Source organism: Calonectris borealis, chromosome 3 (assembly GCF_964195595.1).
Source record: "Calonectris borealis chromosome 3, bCalBor7.hap1.2, whole genome shotgun sequence".
Lineage (NCBI taxonomy): Eukaryota > Metazoa > Chordata > Aves > Procellariiformes > Procellariidae > Calonectris > Calonectris borealis.
The window spans coordinates 85,057,752-85,081,635 of NC_134314.1; the positions used below are offsets into that span (position 1 = coordinate 85,057,752).

Genomic DNA, 23,884 nt, shown 5'->3' on the forward strand with positions numbered 1-23,884 from the left:
CTTCCTATTAGCTACTGTAGATCAGTGACTTCTGACATATCACAGGCCAGATCAATTCAGTGGCAAAGGCAACTGAAAGCAAATCAGGAAAATGATCTGCATGAACTGAAGACCAACAGCTCTGAATAATCAATTACACTTTTTAAAATTGAAAAGTCATCTATCCAAGCCTCCTCAGAGTTTTCAAAGCGTAGCAAGATTACAGATAGCAACAACATGCTACATCATGGAGAGTTGGGTAGAGTGACCGAGAAGGATGCAACAACAATAAAAGCTCACTACAACTGATAGTGAGGAAAAAAATAAAAATATGTAGGAAGTAGAAGGCCTAATGAACCTCCCTCCCCTTTCCGGACAGCACATCTCAGGTCATCTGCTTGTGAGAATGCAAATTCAAAAGCAGCATCCAGAAGGACGCAAGTCTATGATGTATGGGTGGATTACAGCTGTATAGCAGTAAACCCAGTGCTCTCTAGATACATCAGTTATGCTGGCTGTAGGCACACGGTAGTCAGACCATGTAGATTCATCAGGTGGAGCTTATATTTATGACAAGCATCTCACCTATGGCCTGCACAAATACAAATATCTACACACACCTGCACGCACCACACACCCTGGCAAACTGATTTCACTTGTGTAGTAGTCCTGACCAGGCCACTGCACATGAAGAAATGCCAGATGACGACCAGCAGGGTTCCAGCCTTCAGCACTAAGCAAACAGCCAGAAGTCCTGGACAAAACTTTCCAAGGAGGGAGGAGAATTATACATCTAAGAAAACCCCAAAGTAACTTCAGCAGTTTCAGAAATAAGCATGCTTCACTTGGAGTATTTGGTCACTCAGATTTTGTTTACTTTTTAATATGCTTTAAGTAATTTGAAACTAGAAGTTTAGAAGCAGGTAAGTGAAATCAATTTTCCAGGTGGGAGAGACCGACTGCTTTAAGAAAAAAAAACAGAGCAAGTATCACCATCTCTCCATCCCCTACTCCAAGGTATTATTTAAAAGAATTTAAACAAACACTAAAGTAACTGGAATTGCCAATTACGGCACTAAAAAGAGAACAAGAGAATAGTGGCAGAAGGACACATTAGGAAGTACCCAATACTGAAACATTTGCCTACTTTCTCCCTGATATATTATGCTGGTAAAGAATGTAGTGTTGCTTTTACTGTAAAAGCGTGGCACGTTAAAAAGAATACCAAATTAAGCCTTTGATCTTGGAGGGGAAGAAGAAATGAAGACTTATTCAAGAAAAAAGCATACAAAAGTACCATTAAATAGAAGCAGATTTCCAAGTTCCCATCTACCCGACAATCGAAGCAATTCTTCTTGAGATGATGTACAATGGCCAATCATACAATATGTTTTATTACTGTCAGATGATAAGCTTGATTTCCTTGGTAATGCATAATCTAAATTAATCTCACATTTCCTAAAAATACATATAAAGAAACAAGTTTAAATATTAAGAAGTGATCAAAATTGCTATCTAAGGTATTCAGCTTAGGCTTAAAATAGATTTTAATATTTAGTAGATGAGAAGCCATGCTGTTATCAACATTAAAGTACTAAAGGCATCTTAAACTTCTAGGCACCTTAAAACTCAGTTACATAATGATATACGTATACAAATACTGCACAGAACAGAGGAATGAAGTCCCAACTCGGGTTGCCATACAGTCAAGATTTTCTAGATCTGAAATTCCTTCCTCCTTTCCTCTGACCTCAAAGAGGAAACTGTATATAACACTACACACAATTCTAAAATATCACAATTTTTCAAGAATTTCTACTATTCCTAAAAAGGCAAAGGCCTTTCAATATGCTAATCCACATCATGAAAGCTGTGGTTCACATATGCTGGAAAATATCATGTTCAGGATTTGCTTATACCAAGGAACCTTGTCAGAGCCAGTGTGCTGTACAGCCACAGGCAATAAGCCTGATGCTTTCAAAAAGCATCCAATCAACCTTATGTGCATGTATATAAGCAGACCAGTTGGACTGTAAAGGTCATCTGAAGCTTCCTGGAAGAGCCTGACTATTAGCAAATTGGCAACTAACTCCTATATATAGAGGGGCCTCATTAACTGCACATGTGCAGAACATTGTAGTATTTTTAGTTCCCCCTATATCTCCATACTTGGACTTTACTGCATATCAGCATGCACAGACTGAACAATGCGGGGGGATATCAAGTTGCTTAAAAATTAACTCTATGTAGTTTCAAGAACAAAGTGAAACAAGTATTATACTTTACAATTCCAGGTTTAACTGCAGGAAGAAAAAATGTCCAACTTTTTTCCTAGATATAGTTGTAGGAATGTCTTTAATAATGTTGCTTGTTTACTGACCAAATTCTAGGGAAATAGTAAAGAATCCTTGTGATACATCTAATTGTTGTACAACATAGCATTTTGATCACCTGCTTCATATTTGGGACACAAAGGAAGTCTTCATAGTCTGGACTTTAGGAAGTAGGAAGAAAGGATAAAAATTGTGATATTTAATAAATTCCTTTTTCTCTAACCAATGAATATTTCATGCAGGTGCAGGCCCACCTAACCTAGCATCAGGTACCTCATTTAGGAGCATGGACCTTACGTTTTCAGTGGAAGAAGTAGTACTTCCCACCACCAGTTCAGATCTTGTCCAAAATAGTTTTTTTAAACTTCTCCCCTCTCCATTTCTCTCAGTGGAGCAAAATGACCACCTTCTCTCCATCTCCTCCTCATTCCTACTCTCAACAATATTGCCAGTACCTGAACTATACCTCCTAAATTCAGATTCTTAACTTAACCAGAGACATTATGCCTACTGCTAACTTCATGCCATAGCTTTTTTTGGATCTTACTCAAAATCTTGTGGTACTTACCTCTTTCACTTATTTGTGATGAAGAAAAACACTGATGTTTGCATTAGTCCACAGTAGGAACTGAAGATTCTCAAAGCAATCCAGACCATTCTGGATATTTCTAGGGAATTCCTAGCAGTGTAAGACACCCTCTCCTACCCCTAGAAGACTACTCAACCATAACTTCAGCTTGCACCAAAGTAGTGCAGATGTTTTCCTACCAGAAAACATCTTTTTAAGATAAATATCTAGGTGCAATTAATGTATACTTTACCTCTGACCAGAAACCCACAGCAACAGCTTTCCATGGATATTTTTCTTGCCTTCGGGCTGCTGCAGATATGTTATTGCTAAATGCTGCCACCTGCCCACAAGGAAAACATTATCTGGAGATTCAGCCTGTGCCAGCAGACCAGCTTTCATCTCATCATTTGGATCCATGCACATACTATGAAAACAACAGAAAAGGAAAAACAAGTGTGTATGTTTGCTTTCAAATGTGCATTTTAAGCCCCAAATCTGCAATTTTTTGGCCTCAGTTACTTTGAGATTGCATTCCTTAACTTTCACAGAGAATTTTTTTGATCACAATGCTATATTTAGAGTGTTCAACATAAGCTAAAGAAATCCTCACATTACAGTTACAACTTAGTTATTTAACTTGTTTGCATGAATCTGCTTACATTTAAGACAAAGATATTACCTCTATTTTACAGAGAAGTTAAGTTCTGTTTATTGAAAAAATGCAGGTGCTCTGAATGCTGTGAAATAGTGTTCTAAAACTGCAACTTCCCACCCATTTTAAGGATACATTACTTATGAGAACTAAATTAGGCCTAAAATGTGTTCCGAAGATTAAAACCAAGATTGTCATGGTAAGTATTAAATAACAGCAATTTTCACACCTCAGGTGTGAAAACCTACAGCTACAAAAGCTTTTGCTTATCTTCACACATTGATTGTGTCATTTCATTAATACTTGAATTGCTACCTTGCATTACATTTTGTTTATGACTGATCTTGCATCTTACTTTGGGAAGTTATTTATATATGACTACATGAAAGATGCAAGACCAGAGACTAACATTTTAAGCAAGTAATCCTGTAGACCTGTATGCGATAAACTTACTTGATGTTGCCATCAGTGTGCAAGATGACTCTACTATAGAAATTAGTTCTATACTCTCCACCAATATTCTCTGCAAGCTGCTACTAGAAATAACAATACATATGTTCACAAGACCACTTTTGGACTAATACACCATACCGAAATATGAGTGCTCCAGTGTTCAAGTCTGCCCAGACTTGTATCATCAATGCTTTGGAACCCAGTGAAATTATATGAATACAGCCATCTTCAACAAGTTTATCTCCCAGGCTTAGGTATTCCATTCCTAAGGACTTTGTTTCTTCTAGAAATATAAACATGTTTATACACAATTACAATACAATACAACAACAATGCCTGTCCTACCAGCTATCAAGTGTGAAAAGAAATAGTTCAGGTACTGCAGAGAATTGGTTTTTGTTTAGTTGGGTTTTTTTGTTGTTGCTTTTTTTGTTCTTTTTTTTTTTTTTTAAAGTGAGCTGACTACTGTGTGCGATTCTCTTCAGAGACCTAGGTCTCATATACTGAAACAGAGGAGCTTGACATTAACTCAACACTTCACATGTTTTTGTTTGTAATCATGTAAACCCACTAAGCATGAATACACTCTGTCTAATTCAATGATGCTTTCAACATGCTACATCTTATTACACTCGTATGTTGAACTGGCAGTCTTAGTGTGCACCAAGAAATCTTTAGATTTTTCTTCACAAATCGTACTACCCTTAAGCATGATCTTGCATTTCAGTATTTTTACTTTACCAAGCAAGAGCACAGACCTTCTAAGAAAAGCAGCTCTAGTGAGTTCCAAGATTCAGGGTTGGGTTTTCCCCCCTTTTATTCAGTAAAACAAGAAAAAAGTACAGTAAAAGGTATTCCAGGTGTTGTGATTGGGAGGCATTTTAAATAACTTCAGGAATTTTTCCTCCTACAAATTATAATCCAAAAGACTCTGCTCAAAAGAGTTTGCAAGCAGGTGGGTCTCTACAAAAGTATAAACAGAGAAATGTTCTACAGCTATTGACATTTACAATGGCGCACACACAAAGAAAGTTAGAGGATTTATACTGAGTCAGCCTCAGGCTCTGACTTGATGGATTCAGAGCATCTTTTAGCTATGAGTTCCAATATTTAAATCCTAGATCACAAAGATTTACTATCTCTCTATTAAAGAGAAAGAACACAAAAGCCACTTGCTTCATCAATACATGAGACCAAATAAACTTGAGGGCAGTCTTCTCCTGTGACCCTTCAGTTGCAGCATTTAATATTTTCTTCAGCATAACATGAAATAGTATAAAGACATTCTACTGAAGTTACAAATTCAATGAGAATACTAAATTTCTGAAGCAGCAGGCATTAATCTAACTTAAGGACTAAGGCTGGAAATGTTTTATCTTTAAGTATATGATACAGTACTCAAAGAAAAATCAGAAAGACTACCACTCCTGTTTAATATCATAAGAAAAAAATTCAACCTTTTGTATATGGCACCATCAGTTAGTAATACTTGTAACCAGAATCCTTCAGTGCTACCTAAATAGAAACAGGAAGTACTACATCCTCACCTGTGCTGTCAAAGCTGTTCTCTCTTACAGCTACCAGTCTGCTTCTTCTCTTGACTTTTTTCCCCTTTTCTGTTGAATTTTCCGTTTCATGAGCACACTCCAGATGAAACCACAATGAGACACTGAAGCCTTCAGACATGTGTGGCCAACAGTTTTGTCCAACTAAAGGCAAGTGAATTGGGGCTACATGCCAAGAAGAAAGCAGCTGGTGACTCAAATTTTCACCATCTGCCTCTTTCTTACTCTGTGAAAATTTTGCTCTTTTTAATAGTCCAGCAGTTTTGCTGTTGGAAGTGCTAGCAGATTTTTGTGAAGAACTACTACTCAAATTTGTGCCGTGTAGCAAAGGGAAGGCAAGGTACTGTAACGGGTTCATATAAATATTAGTTTCTATAATCTTCAATACACCCTTGAGTAGTATCTCCTAGAAGAAATAAACCAAAACAAATGAGAGGCGGGGAGAAAAAAAAAAAACAAAACTGTTTACACCATGTAGTCAAAGTATCATCTAACTAAACAGAACCCCATTCTTCATTTAAATTTGGATTCACGTTTTCCCAACAGAGGTGGACTTCCATATCCAAACTGACACACATTTACAAAGCATCAAGTGGCAACTTCAACAGACTATGACCAAACAATTTTGGGGATTTAGTCAGGGCAGATCAATTTTCAAGTTACCATGCTTAGGAATCAGCTGAACCACAGCAGGTGGTCATTGCACAATCTTATCTCACATTTGTTATGCGCTAACAGATTAACTTATACCTCAACAAAAGACAACACCTTTTACCCCCGTGTTTGAGGTTGGTTGAGAATGCACACTTTGTTATTGCATAACAATACACACTTTGTTATTGCATAATCAGTAACAAAACTAGCTGAGCCCTTAAGCCAAAAAGTTTCTCTAGTTACTTAGCCAATTATTGCAAGCTACCTTTGAAAGATTGACTTGTGTCTCCTTGTTTGGTTTGGTACTATTTCAGATTCCACAGTATTTTTTTATTTTCTTCCACTTCTTTTTTCTACAGACTCCCACACAAACCAACAGATAGGTATTTCAGCAGTAGATTCCAGTGTTACACAAACCAACTTAAGACAGTTTTGAAAGTAATTCCTGCTGCTAAAGCATTCCTGAAATACCAAGATTTATAACTTTAAAGGACTGACTTCAAATTTTACAGTATTAGTGTTCTGTCATCCATAACCACAAAGTCAGTCTTCTCAGGAGGAATCTTGTTTTCTTGTGCTGAAGAGAGTTCCCAGGACTCTAACACAGACTTCAAAACCCTCTCTTTTCTTATCTGCTATTTCCTTTTCATGTTTTGAGAGTGAATTATTTCAACAACAAAATTTTATTTGCTCTGATCAGTTAGAATGTTGCTGTTACAGTCTCCTTATTTCCCAAAATACTTGGACACAAAAGGATTTTCTTTTCGCTTCATTTTTCTCATTAAGCCTCTGAATTTTGCTATGTACTACTCAATACATACCGTACAAGGTGTCTTCTCCAAAAATATCCTCAGAAGAAGAGTAAGCTCTTCTGAACATGTCTGTGAACTCATCAAGGAAACTAACAGGTCTACCAGCACCATCTGACATCCTAAAAATAAGGAGACAAAATAGTATTCTGGAAAACAATTTTTAAAAGCTTTAAAAATTCATATTCCATTCCATTATGAAGAAAGATTAACTTGGAATTCAGAGTGTTTTGTGAAAACATTTCAAATTCAGGAAGCAGTAACGATTACAAAGATGAATTCTAGAGAGATCCAACAGTACTTCCTGACACTATCATTCAAAATTTCATTGAACAGCAAGTCTGGCTCCTAGGTTTGCAAAGTGGAGTCTGAAAGTCTGGGAACCTAGCACCTACATTGCAAAGGCTCTCCCCACAAAGCCAGGGATCAAAGACCTGGGATGGGTTTACATCATCTCCTGCCGTGGAGCAACCTCATTATGTGAAGCTACCTCAGGGCAAGCATTTAATTTACTTCCACATTCTTGGATTAGTTAGCTGTTTTCTGATTAGAAATAAAACTCAATCAAGACATCACTAAGACTTGTGTTATAATGAAATCTAAAATAAAAACTTATGTTGTGATGGAGTCAGATTCATTTTTCTGAGCAATGTTTGCTAACACTGTCACCCTAGGTCTATGATTTCAACTATCATTTTCAGATCTGCCAGCATGTGTTTAAATAACAGATTCCCACTAGCTCAGAAATAACCCTGTATTTACACATAAGTTAGATACTTGTCACAAGTTAAAGCAGCTGCATAAATTCACACATGCCAATGAATTTGCTTTGTCAATTTTGCATTTGCATTGTGAACTAAAAATTTGAGTGTGTATACATTAACTTATAAAAAGCAGTATTTAAGTTAGACCTTGAACTCACCATGAAAACTAGACTCCGTTTGTGTCAATATGTTCAGAAATCCCCCCAAAAGATGTTTAACAGCTCCCTGTTAAAAAAATACAGGGAAAATTAATATTTGAAAACCATACACCAGCTCGAAGAACTAAGAAATAATTTCTTTCAATCAATTCTTGTCTGCTATTGATTTTAAAGACAATTCCATTTACTTTAAATTATTGAAGTATTTTTTATATTTACTAATGAACATTCTTTCATGTTCCATATAGTTCAGTTGCAGAAGAGAGACTTTGAAATCCAAATGATTCTAGAAAGACACCTTTGAGCCATTATCAATTCAGCAGCTGAGATCTCCCTTGTCTTCTCCCCCGTAACAGAATTACAGGATTTGACAGGTTATGACAAAATACAGCATGTTGGTATATAGTGATGCAATACTGAAAGCAAATTCAACCTCTCCCCAATCTTTTTACGCAAGATTACTTTAAAGAGTAATTACAAAAAAAAAAATCAAAGCCATTTACTTACAAGCATCCTTCACAAATGCATCTCAGATAGTTTGAAAAATCTCTCTTTAAAGATACTCAAAACCTCGAAATTGATCAGTTCAATAGATTGCTCTTTCTAAACAATATTCAAGAGTAATGAAAATGAGATTATTTTGAATTATAAGTAATTTCATGTGTTGAAGTTCAGAAAAAAGAAATGCATGTGTGCTAGTGATTTAAAGCTAATAATTCACACAAGCAATTGGAGTACTGAAATAATACAATGTTTTCCTTTTCTGCTTTTGGTTTAAGCTGTAAAGCACTAACTTTGCTTCTTAGTCCAATGATTATATAAGCAAGCACTTTAAGCTTAGATTACTTAACCATATTTTCCTCTTTTGCAAAAGAGGCATACTCAATTTAGTTATTAAAAAGCAAAAAGCAAGCTAACCATCAGAAATTCCAAAGGATCATGAGGACATCAACATGTGCATAACTAATTTCCAATATAAACTTATGAAGAATAAAAGCATGAAATATATACAAGAAGATATTTGCTTTTTTGTTTGGTTTTTTTTTTTTTTTCAATGGCCTGACAGTCATTAAATCTGTATCTATAGCTGTAGTGATTGAAGAGTCTTGATAAAATAAGGCAACTATGAAACTCAAAAGCCTTGTAGGTCAAATATCTTTCAATACATTAGTTAACTATCATTTCTATAGTTTCTGGTAACTTAAGTGCAATGCAGCTGCCAATATCAGTCATTTACATTGTTTCAGGTCTTATCAAATGCCATAACAAGTGAGAATGTTTCTGAGATCAATCTATTAGGTATACGGGTACTATAAAACTGAAGAAAATAAGATATACAACTGCTAAGCTGTTGCCTTTGTTTAATAACGTTTTTACCTGTTCTATAAGTACAGTGGCATTTCTCTCCTTCTGGCTGATGATTTTCAGGCAGCTCTGGAATACGTGAGCAAGCACATCTAAACTTGCATTACCAGCTGAGAGCAAGTTTAATTCTAACATGCAGATTTCAGGATACATTAATTCTCCTTGATCGATGTTTTCAGCTAGGTCATTAAAATAACCTGAAGGACCAGTACATCCTAGTTCTGCCTTTGTGTCTGTTCCTGAAAGAAAAAACTGGTCTTACTGAAACTTACTCAGCTGAATACAGTTTGCATGATTTAAATAAAAAGTCCAAGGACAATCTTTCTCCAACCATCTCATAGATACATAACAAAAAGAGTCACTAGCTTATAAGCAGTTTTCAGAAGTTAGTATAATCTTCTGTTCTGCTTCAGATTTTCATATTTTCCTGCCAATACAGAAGGGCAAGGCAAGAATTAGTTTCTTCCATTACGTGCTTTTAAACTATGTGCCTTAATTTCCTGGGAACTGGACACACATAGTAATGATTAAATATGCAATTCATGAAATATGACAGTAAAACCATTGTAATAGAGCCTAAAGCTTCTATACAGAACTCAGTCTGCCAAGAAAGGAGATAAATTTAAATGATTTTATTTCATGTTAAAAGGTTGGGGGAAGCAGTTGTTTAGTTATTTAACTCAGAAAATGCACAAGACAGCACATTACAGAATATCTCCATGACAATCAAAAAAGAAAAAAAAACCCTCAAAAACAACATTTAAGCCTCTCCTCTTACATCTTGGAGAGACTTTAAAACACGTTACTTAAAAAAATTATCTGGTACAGACATACATTTCATGCAAATGTTTCATGGAAATATTTCAGGTTAAATTTTTAAAAGCATTTCTGAATTAAGATGTTGTATATCTGTTGATAAAGCCTAGTCACACAGGTAAACAGCAGCAGTCGAATGCAGTTCTATTAAAGGCTATTCCTGTTCATGCTGACCTCATTCAAGAACATAAGCATCCAGATGTTCAACACAAAGGAAAAAATTAAAGCAAATTCATGTTCAAAATTAATTACACAAACAGAATACAGCAAGAGATGTGCACATCAGTCGAATGAATAAAAAGAGATATAATTAGACTATCTAATTTTTACCAGATTGTTATAATACTAAATAAAAAATTGAGCATTGATTTTCAGACAAACTACTGATAAGCATCTCTGGAGAAATCTGCTTCTAGACCACAATAATACATGAGCAACATGACTTTAGAGCAAGAGTCACACAAACCAAGACAGAACAGTTCCTGTAACACTCAGTAAGAATATTCATCATCTCTCCATCTGTAACGGCACCCTACTGGAAGTAAAATTGTTAAACTATTTCTATCTGTTAAAGGTCTCCAATGCTCACCCTATTTTTGTACATCTCAAAAGACAAGCAAGCTTTGCTTTGAAAAGACTGCTTCGTGTAGTCAGACAGTTCACATTTACCTTCATTCTTTGTTTCGCTATCATCGGGGTTACTTTCACTATCTGCTTCATATCCTTCCTCTTCAGAAAAGAGTTTAAGACTACAGCACTGTGATTCTTCAGTTTCTTCAGAAATATCTCCAGGTTGTGAGACAGGCTCCTCTTCAGTGTAATGGGTCTGTATAACACAAACAAATTCACCATCTTTGGTCAGAAAAGCAAGTAATTTAGAACCTTCCAGATGCCTATTTTCTCCAAATCCATTGGCAAAAGAAACAAACTAATCATACACTTCCAAGAAACTTGGGATACTTTTTATGGATACTTCATTCTTACATAGAAAATGGATTCTGCAAAGATGGATTTTTCTTACTAACTACCTGACCAAAGCTTTGGTAAGCAGGTGGCTAATGCATTAAGAATAACTGTGTTTCTAAAGTCACTATCACCATAAACATGCACCTTGACATTCACTCTAAGGTGAAGATATGTCTGCAGCCACTCAGGTCAGTCAACATCCCTGTTTGAAGCTTTCCCTTTTGAGAGTTTGTCACACTGTTGTGGGATGAAAGAGTGAAGAGAACGTCAGGTTTCAGGTATGTCCATCAAGCATAAAACAGCTTGCTCCTTTTCAGGGCATGCCTCATTTCTGAGCAGTAAATGCAGGGAGCATATCAATAACCAGCATTCAACTTACACATTTACATATGAGAATCAGAGAATTAATCTTCAACAGCCAAAATAACCAAACACATTTAAACATGTCCTATCAAGTTTAAAAATAGACCCAAACAACATAAACCTGACTGAGCAAACCTTGCAGTATTTAGAATTAGACTTAGTCGGTGTTTCATACCTTTTCAATTTTTTCTTCAGAATGATCCTGATCAGCAGAAAAAGTGCCCAACGCAACACGAAGAAGTGAATCAAACAGAGGCTTTGCCAAGTCAGTTTCTATCACTTTTGATTGAGCAAGCTGCTCTCTTATTTGAAGTAAGATATCATCCACACAGGTACTCTGTGTTTTGGGGGAGACAAACATTTTGATTCATGTTATTCTGTTTTGGCTAGCAGAAGTGGTCTAGCACTTTCATTTAAGAACTTCCCCTTCCGCCTACACGAATCTGACTTCTCAGCTAAAACCATTAGACTTCATCCAGTCTCTTGCAATAGGAAAGATTCATCCTGTTTGTCATGACAGATTTAGTTTATTAAGCAACCTGCACACTGAAAAAAAAAAAAATCTATCAACATGCTGTTTCCTAAACACTGCAAGTGAAAGTACCATTTCAAAAATAAACACCTCTGAAACAGTTTCAAGTACACACTGCATTCAGATCACACCACAATATCACTAGAGAGGTTAACAAGACAGAGGGCGACATGTCCAAGTTCACAAAAATAGCATGTGGCCCAGACAGAATTCCAGTTTCCAGTTCTCTCCTGTACCTAACACCTCCTGCTTTTATAACAAACTGCCAAGTAAAATTCAAGATAGCAATTAAAACATTAAAGCACGGTGAAGGTATCTTCAGTGAATTAACAACTTTGTGGAACACTGAATTAGTTCACCTCTAAGGCTTAAGTAATATTTTTTCAGGTGTCCTTTCAGTACCTGTGCCCTCTGATATTCCTCCTTCTCAAGCTCCATGCTCTGCTCAGAGCTGTCATCAAAAACACCACATGTGAATCATTAGGTATAACGCTCACATCTTGCCTACACAGCTCTCCTTCAATCCCACCTCTGTCACACACACTCCCCACTGAATACCCTTTCAAAAAAAACCCAAGGCTCTTCCACCATTCAAATCCCATCAGCTCAGAGAGCCTCTGGAGAATGTGGGACTGGATGAAAGGACTACACGGCAAAAAAAAAGAAAAAACAGGCCATAACTGACCAGAAAAAAATAGAGGCATAGTCAGCCAGCAATACACAGTTGTCAACATCCACTACTGCCTTTGTAGTCAGAGGAAACCATCCTTTTCTTCTAGTCAGGACCATTTTAGGCAGAAAAAGAAAAACAAAGTCTTCATCTGTCAGGATCAGAGTCTTCCTTGGGACTCAAGATACATTAACCCAGAAAACAGCATTTGATTTTGAGTTCAGCCCTTAGCCATATTGACCATGCTGGCCCAAACTGTAACAGATACATGAAAAATAAACCAGAAATACAGTTCAAAAAAGTGAGCGAGGTGGAAATCTCATCCAGCCTGGATCAATCTGCCATTCTGGAAGGCGCTTTCCCAGTCCCCAAGAAGCAGGCAATTGGCACAAACAGGAATCCAACCCAAGAGATCAGAGGACAAAGATCATGTTGGAGAACAAGCAAAGGGGTGCAGGGTCCTTACCAGCATCTTACTGAATACAAAAAGCGACAAGTTGACATGTGGGAAGATCCTCAGAAACAGCAGCTGCCAGTTTGTTCATCCACCCACTCCCATCCCACACCCACTCTTTCATGCCTGCTGACCGCTACCCCTGACTACTAAGCACATCATTTCACTATATGCTTTCAGTACTACACAAAAAATATGGTACCATAATAAAAGCATAAGCTTTTTTCATCTCTAAAAGAACTTTTGACTAAATTACTGTTAAAATAATATTGTATGTAACAAATATGAGTAAAGCAAGCCAAGGAAGTTGCACAGTACCTGGTGAAACATCTCCACTTCCATCTTCTGCTGCATGGTGCTTGCACTGTGTAGACAGATTGTCAGCAGAGCTTCTAGAAGTCTGATACCTTGAAGTGCCCACTCAGTCTCTTCTCCCACAGAAGTCTTTACCCCTTCAAGACTGGCAACTGAAGTAATTAAAGTGTGTTCTCTACTCAAAGAGCTGTCACAGGAGACACATTCAGACAGCAGCTGTTCTGCACCAGGAAGACTATCAGAACTATCGAGCTCCAATTGTGTCACCTCTCTGCTTTTAGCCAACTGAAGAGAGTCATCCTTGTTGAAAAGCTCACCACGAGGACTCCCACGTGAACTTCTGCTGCTTTCATTCAATACACTCTCCTTCTTTTCTTGCTCCTTTTTCTTATTTTTTGCAAGTTCCTGAATTATCAGGATTAGTAATCTATGGCATGCTTCAAAGCCTCCAAGTCTATGGAACTGTCTCTGGAAAACTGAATTATACAAATATATGCAACGACACATGGACCAAATATCTGCAGCCCTGTGAATATGTTCCAGAGAGGGCAGAGTAAGGCTTTCCAGTGACAGATATGGTAATTTGTGGCCTAATGGCTCACTAGCTGTACTATCATATCCTGATGTATCTTCAGAGTCATTAGCTGAATCCAGATCACCATCTGCTTCTTTACTTACACATAAAAAAGCAACACAGAGGAATAGGTTTATTGTGTTGACGTGAATGTCTTGGCTCACAAGCTTTTTCTTTTTTGGGTAAGCCTCTTTCAAGCCAGCGTAAAACTTGCTCAGGCTTTGAGGAACTTCCGAAATAGCATGCTGGCTACAAAGAGAAGCAGGCAAGTCAGACGTAGACTCCTTTTGTTCACTGTTCAGGCCTTCCAGTTCTGGCATTGCTTGGTCTGTCTGCTGATCACCAAGGCAGAGTATCAAAGTCTCTAACACTTTCAAAGAATGGCTTCTTAAAGAATCCAAGTAATTTAACTCAGTCATTTGATTCACTCCATTACAACTCAGAAACAAGTCTCTAATTACCCTGCAAGAGCAAGCATATGAGTTACCTTATAAATCAGCCACAAATTCATGCAGTTCACATGACACATCTTATCCAAAAATAACCCTCTGTTCTACACACCTGAATAACACCAAGGACTGATCATGTTTACAGTAATTACTATAAATTACTGTAAACTGTAAATTAAAGAGAGGAGGAACTTGTTTGCAGTACTCTATAGAATCCCAAGTAAGCATCATCCATCTGGTAGTAGAAAATACAATTTTTTTGTAAGATATAGTCTAGGAAATATTGATTAACCTCTAAAGTATAGACCACAAAGATGTATGATGTTCAAAACATCAAAGATGTTTAATTAACTTTATTTATGACATTTGCTCTTCAGTGGTACTTCCTCCCCCTAACTTTTTATTAGCAATAGGAGCTGGTAAATATCTTCATTTCTCTCAGTTCTGCAACTTCACCAGAAAGAGGAGATTCCTTCTCAAATAAACTTGAAGTTTTAAGACATTTTACTAGCTATGTCTATTAGTTGCATGGACGATGTATTTCAGATAGAATTCAAGAATACCTTTCCAGGACAACTTTTATGTGCCATTGTTAGGCCAGGACGTCCAATGTTAAAAAACCTTTCAGTATATTTGTTTCCACGTACATTTTTCCCTTCTTTCTACTCTAAGTATTATAATAATTTGGAGTAAGTATCTGTAAGCTTCTTAGTGTACTATGCTTGCTTGTAGCCATCCACCTTCCTTACCCTCCCATCTCCTTCCCCCAGGGTCAGCTTTTACCGTAACAGTTACACACTCTGGAATCAAATGAATCATGTACTTGTATATTCCCATCTTAAGCCAGTAGGATACAGGATATCTTAAACTTTTTTTAATAAACTTGACTTCTCTTGCCTCTTTGCCACTAACTGCACTTTCAAAAATTAATAGCTTCTGATACAGTTTAGGTTAGGATAAAAGTTTAAAATGTATTAGACAATCTTTTACATAAACTGGAATACTAGTCTATTCTTTGTAATTGTCTCAGATAATCCTACTAAATTCACTTCAGTCTATCAGGACTCCAACAGAAAAGATAAGAATCTTTCCTGGACAAAAGGACACATTCATATTCTGAATAATCTTCCATATATTGTATCGAACAATTATTTAATCAATTCAACAAAAAATAGGAAAGTTTCTATTTCACACTTTGGAAGAATGTTTGTGGGTTGGTTGTTTTTCTTTGGGGGGGGGGGGGTGTTGGTTTTGTTTTGTTTTTTGTTGTTGTTTTGGTTTTTTGAGGGGGTTGTTTGGGTTTTTTTAAATTATGTTTAAGTGAACAGGATTTTGTAAATTAGGAAACAGTTATTTCAGGACAAGTAAACTCTCAAGCCTTATTTTTGAAAAGTGGTTTCTATGAGGACCATTCTAGAAGGGAAACAGATCAGAAAAGACTAAGTAGTCTAATTCCCACAGAAAAGTGACATGTCAATCTGTTCAACATTCCTGACTCACTTTATCATGAGGAATGAAAAGGCAAAGAGCATATCACATCAGACAAAGATTTTATTTGTTTCTACACACTTTGCCTTGTTAAAGACCATAACTCATCGGTAGAGAGCCCCCACTTTCTACGGTTTATGAATCTGGGATTAAACCTTATGTCATTCAAGCATTTATCTTGTTGCCACCCCTACAATATCCACGTGCAGCCTACAGTCCAAATAGAACTTACGTTCTGATCAGTAACAAATATACAAAGTTCTGTACATAATTAGTATGCTTTCCATTAATAAACAGAAAATCAACCAACCTGGATTTAAGCAACACAGGGAGTGTCTGCAAATAAATCTGAAGTACTTCAGAAGGCAAACACTGGCTATGGTAACTGCATGTGTGTTTATCAGCTGTAGTTAGTCCAAGCTGTTGAGCATGGCAAGCTAGCTCAACCCCTCTCTGAAGCACGGGATTATAAATACAGTTATATAGTTTCCACTGGACCACTGCATTTCCCTTTTGAATTAAGTGGCAAATATGGCTTGCAATCTGCATGCCGCGTAGTTTGTCTTCTTCAAAAACAATGTCCTGATAAGCCTCCAACGCATCCCATCTCAACAACGTATCTTCAGATCCACTGCTAGGCAGAATTCCCTGAACTCTGCAAGAGGAACCAGACGCAAGGGCAGCATCGCTAGAACTACCCTGCAAGGCATCTCCCAGCTGAGCAAGTTGATCGCAGTCAACAGTACATATATTGCATGATGCCTGTATAATTTTTGGAGAAACTTCTGCTCCACCCAGCTGATCCAATATAAACTTGTTAAGGATGTTCAATATGTGCTGTTGAAAGTTCTTTAATATTGGTAACTTGGAAGCACGAAGCAATGGGATGATCACAGACCTTGGATCCATACAACAACATATTCCTACATTATGTACACCCGAGAGAATTTGAACACAAGTACTGCTCAAAGAAACTTGTTGCAACAAGTACAAACACTGGTGTGCACAAACAGCAATGCAACAGCATCTGTCAGGATAATGAACTTCTCCATCAGCAATTTCAAAGGGGTTTTTGGAAGCTTGGTTTTTAAAAGCAGATACAGAGAGCCCAGAGATATCTCTGTGGTGATGCATGAAGTGAGAGTACTCACATCGTCTGTGCCGCTTTCTTGTACACATTGATTGATGGAGCTGCTCTGATTTCACTTTTTTGACAGTGCTGATTATTTTCATGATGCTGTTGATCAGGGCTTTCAGGTGCTCTGAGGCTTCCCCAGTTACTCCCTCATTCTTCATACACAGCCATTCCATTTGAAGCACTGTTACTTCAAACAGCTTAAATCCCTGATGCTGTATGAACTCATGAACCAGATCTATAGCTTGGCTAAAGTAGAATGGATTAGAGGCTGCACTTTGTAGGCAGCAGATCAAAATCTGCAAGACCCCTTCTATAACCTCAGGTAGAAGCAAGGCTCTGTGATGATATCTAGAAAATATGAAGTCATCCTGAACGGGCTGCTGTAGTGTTTCCTTGTATCCTGGAGCAAAAGGATCAGGTTGCTTTTCCAAGTAAATTCTGATTTTTAATGCTGCTTTAAGTAAGTCTATTAAATTTCTTCGTAAATTGTCAGGCATTGTTTCTGTATTGCTAATGTCTAAAGACATAAGATGCAGCACTGTTTGAAAGAGCATCCTTTGGATCAGAGCCACAGGTTCTTCTGTCCACCCTGCAGAAACTACTTCATTTTCTGTGTTACTACTTACATTGCAACAGTCTCCAAATCCTGATAAGAACTCAGTCAATGTGGGCACCACGCTAGCTGAAAGAGCAGAACTGTGATTCAAAGAAATATCAAATTTGCACACTTTCTCTAGGAGTGACAATAAGACGTGGCATAAATCAAAAGGAGAGTTATCCATGATGCTCTCAGCAATTCCTGCAGCTGGCTCATTCAAAATCTCTGGGTTTAGCTCATGTGCTGGAATAATTTGGCTGGAATTTTCTAGATTAGGGGCATCAGGATTAGAATTTGGTACCACTTCCACAGGTAGGCAATCACTTCTACCTACAAGGTAGCTGTCCCTAACTGGATATGTTAAAAAAGGCTGCAGTAACTGAGAGCGTCTGTGTTTCGTTATTACACTAGTCTTATCATCAGAATTGCCTTCTGAATCTGAAGTGGACAGCTGAGATCTTCTTGCATCTCGCACGGAATAACGATGGGTGGTTTTGCGCAGACGTCCACTTTTTCGAGATCGAGGATTTAGTTTTACAGAAGTCTGAAGAGATGAACGAGTGCTTCCATCTAAGCCTAGTTTTTCCTGAGTAGATTTCACAGAACTTGAATTGTTGTCTTTGGTCAGGTATATGTCTGCTGTAAAGGGTATATTAAAATCTGTTGAAACAGAAAGATAACAAAAGGAACATTAAAGGAACATTCAGGAACATTACAATATGTAAAGCATTTTTCCTAATTTTATAGTTTAATACTTTCAGCTTAACAATATGAAATAAATTTGTGACTTAATAGGTCATGGTTTTGCATATACCCGTGTCTGACATTTTCAGTATAAAAAAAGTCAGCAACAATTTACGTTTAGGAATCACATTGGCTATTTTCAAAGCCTAGACAAATTAGTTCTTCTAACAAGGGTTAGACAAAAGTGTGCTAAAGGTTCTCTAAAACTTTTTTGTAGGCATAGCTATCCCATTCTCTTAAGAAAAGATGTTATCAAGGTAGATGAAAGGACTTTTTGGTAAGCAAAGAGAAGAAAGCTTAGTCTAAGAAAATCTTTTGGCCTCTTACAGATAGGATATAAAGGAACAATAGAGCCATAAGCCTCTAGTTATATTCAATTTAAATTTGGGTAAGTTAAACATACTAATACAGTAGAAGTAAAATATTAATTAGCAGGATATCAACTCTGAGATCTCCTCTATTACTTAGCCATGGAAACAGTTTTAGCCAGTTACTCAAGCAATATTTACTCTGTGTATAACATTTGATATATTCAAAGTCTCACTATAAGCGTGGCCAAATGGCCCTATCCCACAACAAGTGAAGAAAAACTCTAAGGGGAGGAAAAAAGGGCTTTTTCAGCTTGATGACCCATGGTCACTTTTTGCAACTCAGCTGCTATAGGAACAGGGTGCATTAACTCACAGTCCTCTTAGAACGCATAAAGAAGAAATTGTTAGCATACTAGTGGTAATAGAAAAAATAAATTTCTCTACTTAGAAACAGTTCAGATCTTCAAGTATACAGACCTCAGTCTTTACTTCAGCGTTAATTGTTCCAAACACAAAAAGCAGGAAAAAAAGTAGTGGATTTTAAAATAGTCAGGGACAAGAGGGAGACAGAAAAGAATGTTTAGGGTGCTGAATATTCCCACAAAAGCCAAGCCAAGACAAAAAACACCTTTCAAGTACGCAGTATAAAATAGCTAATATAAAATTTAAACCTGATTCAGTGGGCAAGAAGATTTTGAAGAATAAAATGCAAGTACCACCAGTTAATTTGTATTGGTAAACTCAGATCATAAACTGTCAAAAAAGCAGGCAGAGAAAAAAGTCTGTATATTCTTGGATAAAATCCATCGTCATTTTTAAGTAGTGACAGAGCTATACCTGGTTGTTTTGGCTAGTAAAATACATAACATAAAACAACTGCAAGTATCCACCATCCAGTAAATTTAGTATTTAGAAAAATGTGATAGTTAACAGTAACAGCCCCCCCCCCCCCCCCCCCGGCTCAAACCCCAAAGCCCACACAATAGATACAATCATTAATCAAACTGAAAGAAAAGATGCTTCCATGTGCAAGCATGACTGCGCCTTGCTGTTTCATAAAGTCATAGTTGTGATGCTTAAGGAAGAAACACCATCTGCTTTGGAGGCAGGAAATTAACCAGGAGTACTTTATCAAACAAAGGATATTTCCTGCACAGAAAGAAAAAAGCTGCCTAATACAGGTGCATTTATTTCAATCCAAGAAAAAGAATTCTTAGTGCACAACTGGATACACATCATGTTTACTGCACATATTTACTCACTCCTCAGAGGGAAATTTATAGAAGCAAAAACTGTATATTATGCAGAGTGCAAAACCAGAACATCTTAAAACCCATTTACACAACAGCATTTTAAACTAACCCTGGAAAAGTCAAAGCTCTCATAAGATAACCAAAATGTTTCTTTCATTCAATCATGCTTACAGGAGCATGAAAAATGATGCAACTGAGCAAGCAGGAAAGTTTATTATATAAAAGTGCACTTTAAATACTCCAAGTCTACAAACATTAACAAAAGCCTTCAATTTGCAGGAGTTTAAAAAAGCAAAAAACATTGGGAGAGCTTCAGATGAGAATCCTTAGGAACTCTCTCAGACAGACAGGTAACTGCATTTGTTTCATCCTCTTTGTTTTATCCTCTAATAGGGAAAAAAATTCATCAGACAAATGCAAGAGCCCAAAACAAAACAAACAAATTGCTGCCATTCCCTGGTTCAGTTTTTGCACAGAGTTTATTTTGTACCATCATTTAATTCATAATACCTTTCATTTCTTTAATTCATTTTGAACTGACTCTGGCAGTTGAACCCTTGTGATTTGATTCCTCAATTAGCACATCAGTTTCTTATACAGAACATCATATTTTCTAAGGAATGCAGCCTGGTTCTGTCCATAATCATCCAGTAATATTCTATTTTTCAGGGCCTGTCTCCCTGATAACATTGCACTTCTTTCATGCTCTGTTGTCCACTGTTTGGCTTTAAGCTTATTCTCTACTTCCCATTTCTTCAATTTCAGACGAAAAAAATCTGAATCATTCTGTCTCTAGTGCCAGCATGTATCACTTTTGTTTTTAAAAAGAATCAGTATGTTTTCCCCTTCTACTCATTATGAAACACTTCATATCAGCAAAAATATCATATACTCTTTCAAATCCTTTTCTCCCCAAATCACCTGAAACGAAGAAAAAATCTCACCACCATCAAGTTCAGCTACACAGTAATGTGAGCACTGTCTTTCACACTGACCGAGAGTCTTTACCTTCTCTGTACAATTTCGATCTTCCTTGTATGCTGACAGAACATTGGTATTTTTGAGTTTAAATTCTCTGCAGAATCCACATCTTCATTCTATGTTAAGAGGATATGTATTACAATGAACTACTACTCCTTAGTCGGGAGTCCTAGGCTCTGTAGTAATACACAAACCACTTTTTAGTTCCTTCATACTGTAAGTGATAAAACATACCTATTGCTTTTTCTTCTTGGACAGGGATTTTCCACACCAATGGCAGAAGTGACAGGAGAAGGGTCAGAAGTTCTTCCCGACATGTCAGTTCCTATGTTAGAAACAAAATAGAAACGAAAGTTATCCTTCTTTATTTTACAAAGCTATTCAACATTCAGTTCCCTATGCTTTTCTGCAGTTTTATGCACTGAAAAAATGACCTAACTGCAAAGAGTACTATAATCATTAACTAGAGACAATCAGAAAGCATCCAAGATATTTACTACACCTCTGCAACTATTTCTATACAAAGCTCTCCTAATCCCTCTTGTTGAAGGAATTCCTCACCCAAAAAAAACAAAACCAGGAAAGTCAAAAGCAAATAACTTGTTGATTTAAACAAATCCAACATGAAGGCCAAGACAAGTTTCAAACTTCTGTAGTTCCAAAAATGTAACTTTGAAGAATTTTATGGGAAACTTTCTACTTTCTCCAAAATTACACCTTTAAGCAAATGAAAAAAAGCTTACATTTATCAAGTGATGTTATTGACTCACAATAGAAAGGTAAAGTTTTATGGGAGGAAAGAGGGAAGGTTACTCTTAATTAAAAAAAAAAAAACAAAACCGAATAACCACTAAAAACCCTCATTCCTACTGGGATTCTAAGACTTATACACTAAGAATTTCAATGCAGAGAGGAACAGTAGAAGGCACAGAATTCAAACACAATTCCTTTACTGGGTGCTATGCAGCGCTATCAGAATTATTTCAGTCCTAAAGATCAGAAATTTTCAAACACAAAAAGCTGACTCAAGCATTTTGGCAGTTAACATCATGCAGGGATATGCAGTTGAAACAACATCCTTCTCCAAAAATTCAAGGTAGCAATGAAATTAAAATGTATGGAGATAAGCAGGTTAAATAGTTATAGTTATATATATAACAAATATATACAGTTATATATATAGTTATAGAGCTATATGTAACAAATAGTTAATATTTGTCTGATGAGACTATCAATTTAAACGAAAATTTAAAAAAATCTAAAACTATTGTTACAATACAATTAGACCCGAAATTTATGCTTTTTCAAAGTCATTCTCCCAACTCTCTTCTGCTACTAAATGTATTCTCAGCAAGACAAATTAATTAGAATAGGAATGAGCAATACAGCATTCAAAGCACAACAATAAGACTGGAAAAAGCAAAATATTAACTTTTCAAATTTCAGTGGTACACTTCAAGAATTTGACTCTCCTCATTAATCAAGTTCTTCTTCCCCCCACTTTCTTAAAAAACGTATTTCCTCAGGAAACAATTGCTGAACTGCTGATGTTGTATAAAGAATGCCATGAGCTTTTTTTCCCCTTCTACTTCAGAAGTGGGTTTTTATCCGTGGCGAGGCAAATGGAATCCCCCATTTATTTCTTACATGAAAGCCAGCTGTTTTTCCAGTAGCTCTAGTCCTGAAGCCTCTATTAACAGCAACTATGCAGAACTCGAGTGACATCTAAAAAAACCCACGGCTCTAGAAGTGGTAAGGATTCTTCTTAGCAATTATATGTAATTGCAGTCTTGTGGATTTACTGTTTAGCCAGTGCACCCGCTGGAATCCAGAACCAAGCCAGCAGACTTGACTGGAGTCTTAGCACAAGTCACATCATAAAGAAAAAGCAAGCAAGATGAATTTGACCAGCATTAACAGCTGACCTCACTTAAGGGCTCAATAAACCCAACCAGGATTCACTTGGTTCGTTATTTTTAAACACTGGGATCTGCAGTTTCAAAGCACAAAGACTTAATGTGCATCTCATCCTACCCATTGCTTAGTACATATCCAATAGTGTTGAAGAGGAAGCAGAAGAGAAAGAAGAGAAGGAAACTGCCATCTGCAGCTACAGGGATGTGTGCTAGACTTTTCATACAAAAAAATAGTATAAACTGATCACCTCTTTTAAAATACTTTCTCTTTTGAGCTAAAGTTACAAAATACTTATTTTCTATTATGTTCAAGAGAAGTTACTTAAAGAGCAAAAATATATCTCATGGCCCATAAACAAAGTAAGAAGGTGTATATTTTAATTTTATTTTACTGCCTTAAACCAGGAGGACCTTCTCAAATTAAGAACTGTCAGTTTGTACTGCAGGTTCAGTAAACACGCATTTCTCTTGAAAATTCTAACCTATTGCCTCCTTCCACCCAGCTACTGCACTTGAGCTTCACACATGCCTTAACTAGTCAAAAGTTTAGCAATCATCAATATCAGCTGGCAAACAGGTATGATTAGCTATTTTTTCTTTTTCTGTTCTTGCTGAATGACAGAATGCAACTGCAACATATCCTTTTGAACTTCTAGTCTTCACAATTAATTCATACACTCTACCGTAAAAAAGGCAAGAAAACCAGCACCAAGAAGAACATGAGCCAGACAAATCCACAGAGTCAAAGCTCAATACAAAAATTATAACCAGGTAAGAAAAACTATTACCTGATCAATAGTCGAGTTCAGTGTTGTAAGCAAAATAAACCCACGGCCTTGAACTAAGTATTGTCCCAGTGCTGCCATATGAGTTTCTTCTTCTTCACCTTCCCTGGCCTCTGCCCTCTGTACCACTGCATTGCACAGTCTGTTGACATCTGTCAAGAATTCCCGTGCCAGTGAGTTACTGGCACTGCTCATGTCTGAGCTGTAAGTAGAAGAAAATACAGAAAT

The 23,884-nt window shown here is 36.8% G+C and overlaps 1 protein-coding gene across 10 annotated transcripts in view; it reads right to left on the minus strand.

Moving 5' to 3' along the window:
- Positions 1 to 23,884, minus strand: part of LYST (lysosomal trafficking regulator) — an 89,342-nt gene that overhangs the window by 46,652 nt on the left and 18,806 nt on the right. For 8 of the 10 annotated variants that reach the window (XR_012673084.1, XM_075146496.1, XM_075146501.1 and 5 more), the window contains 13 exons: positions 23,660 to 23,858; positions 21,190 to 21,280; positions 16,241 to 18,326; positions 13,423 to 14,455; positions 11,624 to 11,785; positions 10,789 to 10,945; positions 9,316 to 9,542; positions 7,939 to 8,005; positions 7,029 to 7,138; positions 5,536 to 5,959; positions 4,127 to 4,271; positions 3,134 to 3,307; positions 1,277 to 1,437 (listed from right to left, as the gene is read on the minus strand). Coding sequence is in view for 9 of the 10 variants with exons in the window: in XM_075146501.1 (XP_075002602.1) it covers positions 1,277 to 1,437; positions 3,134 to 3,307; positions 4,127 to 4,271; positions 5,536 to 5,959; positions 7,029 to 7,138; positions 7,939 to 8,005; positions 9,316 to 9,542; positions 10,789 to 10,945; positions 11,624 to 11,785; positions 13,423 to 14,455; positions 16,241 to 18,326; positions 21,190 to 21,280; positions 23,660 to 23,858 (5,036 nt within the window). In the remaining variant the exon portion in view is untranslated. Of the gene's footprint in view, positions 1 to 1,276; positions 1,438 to 3,133; positions 3,308 to 4,126; positions 4,272 to 5,535; positions 5,960 to 7,028; positions 7,139 to 7,938; positions 8,006 to 9,315; positions 9,543 to 10,788; positions 10,946 to 11,623; positions 11,786 to 13,422; positions 14,456 to 16,240; positions 18,327 to 20,982; positions 21,072 to 21,189; positions 21,281 to 23,659; positions 23,859 to 23,884 lie in introns of those variants that run through there. The other 2 variants (XM_075146502.1, XM_075146498.1) reach the window with 2 other exon arrangements.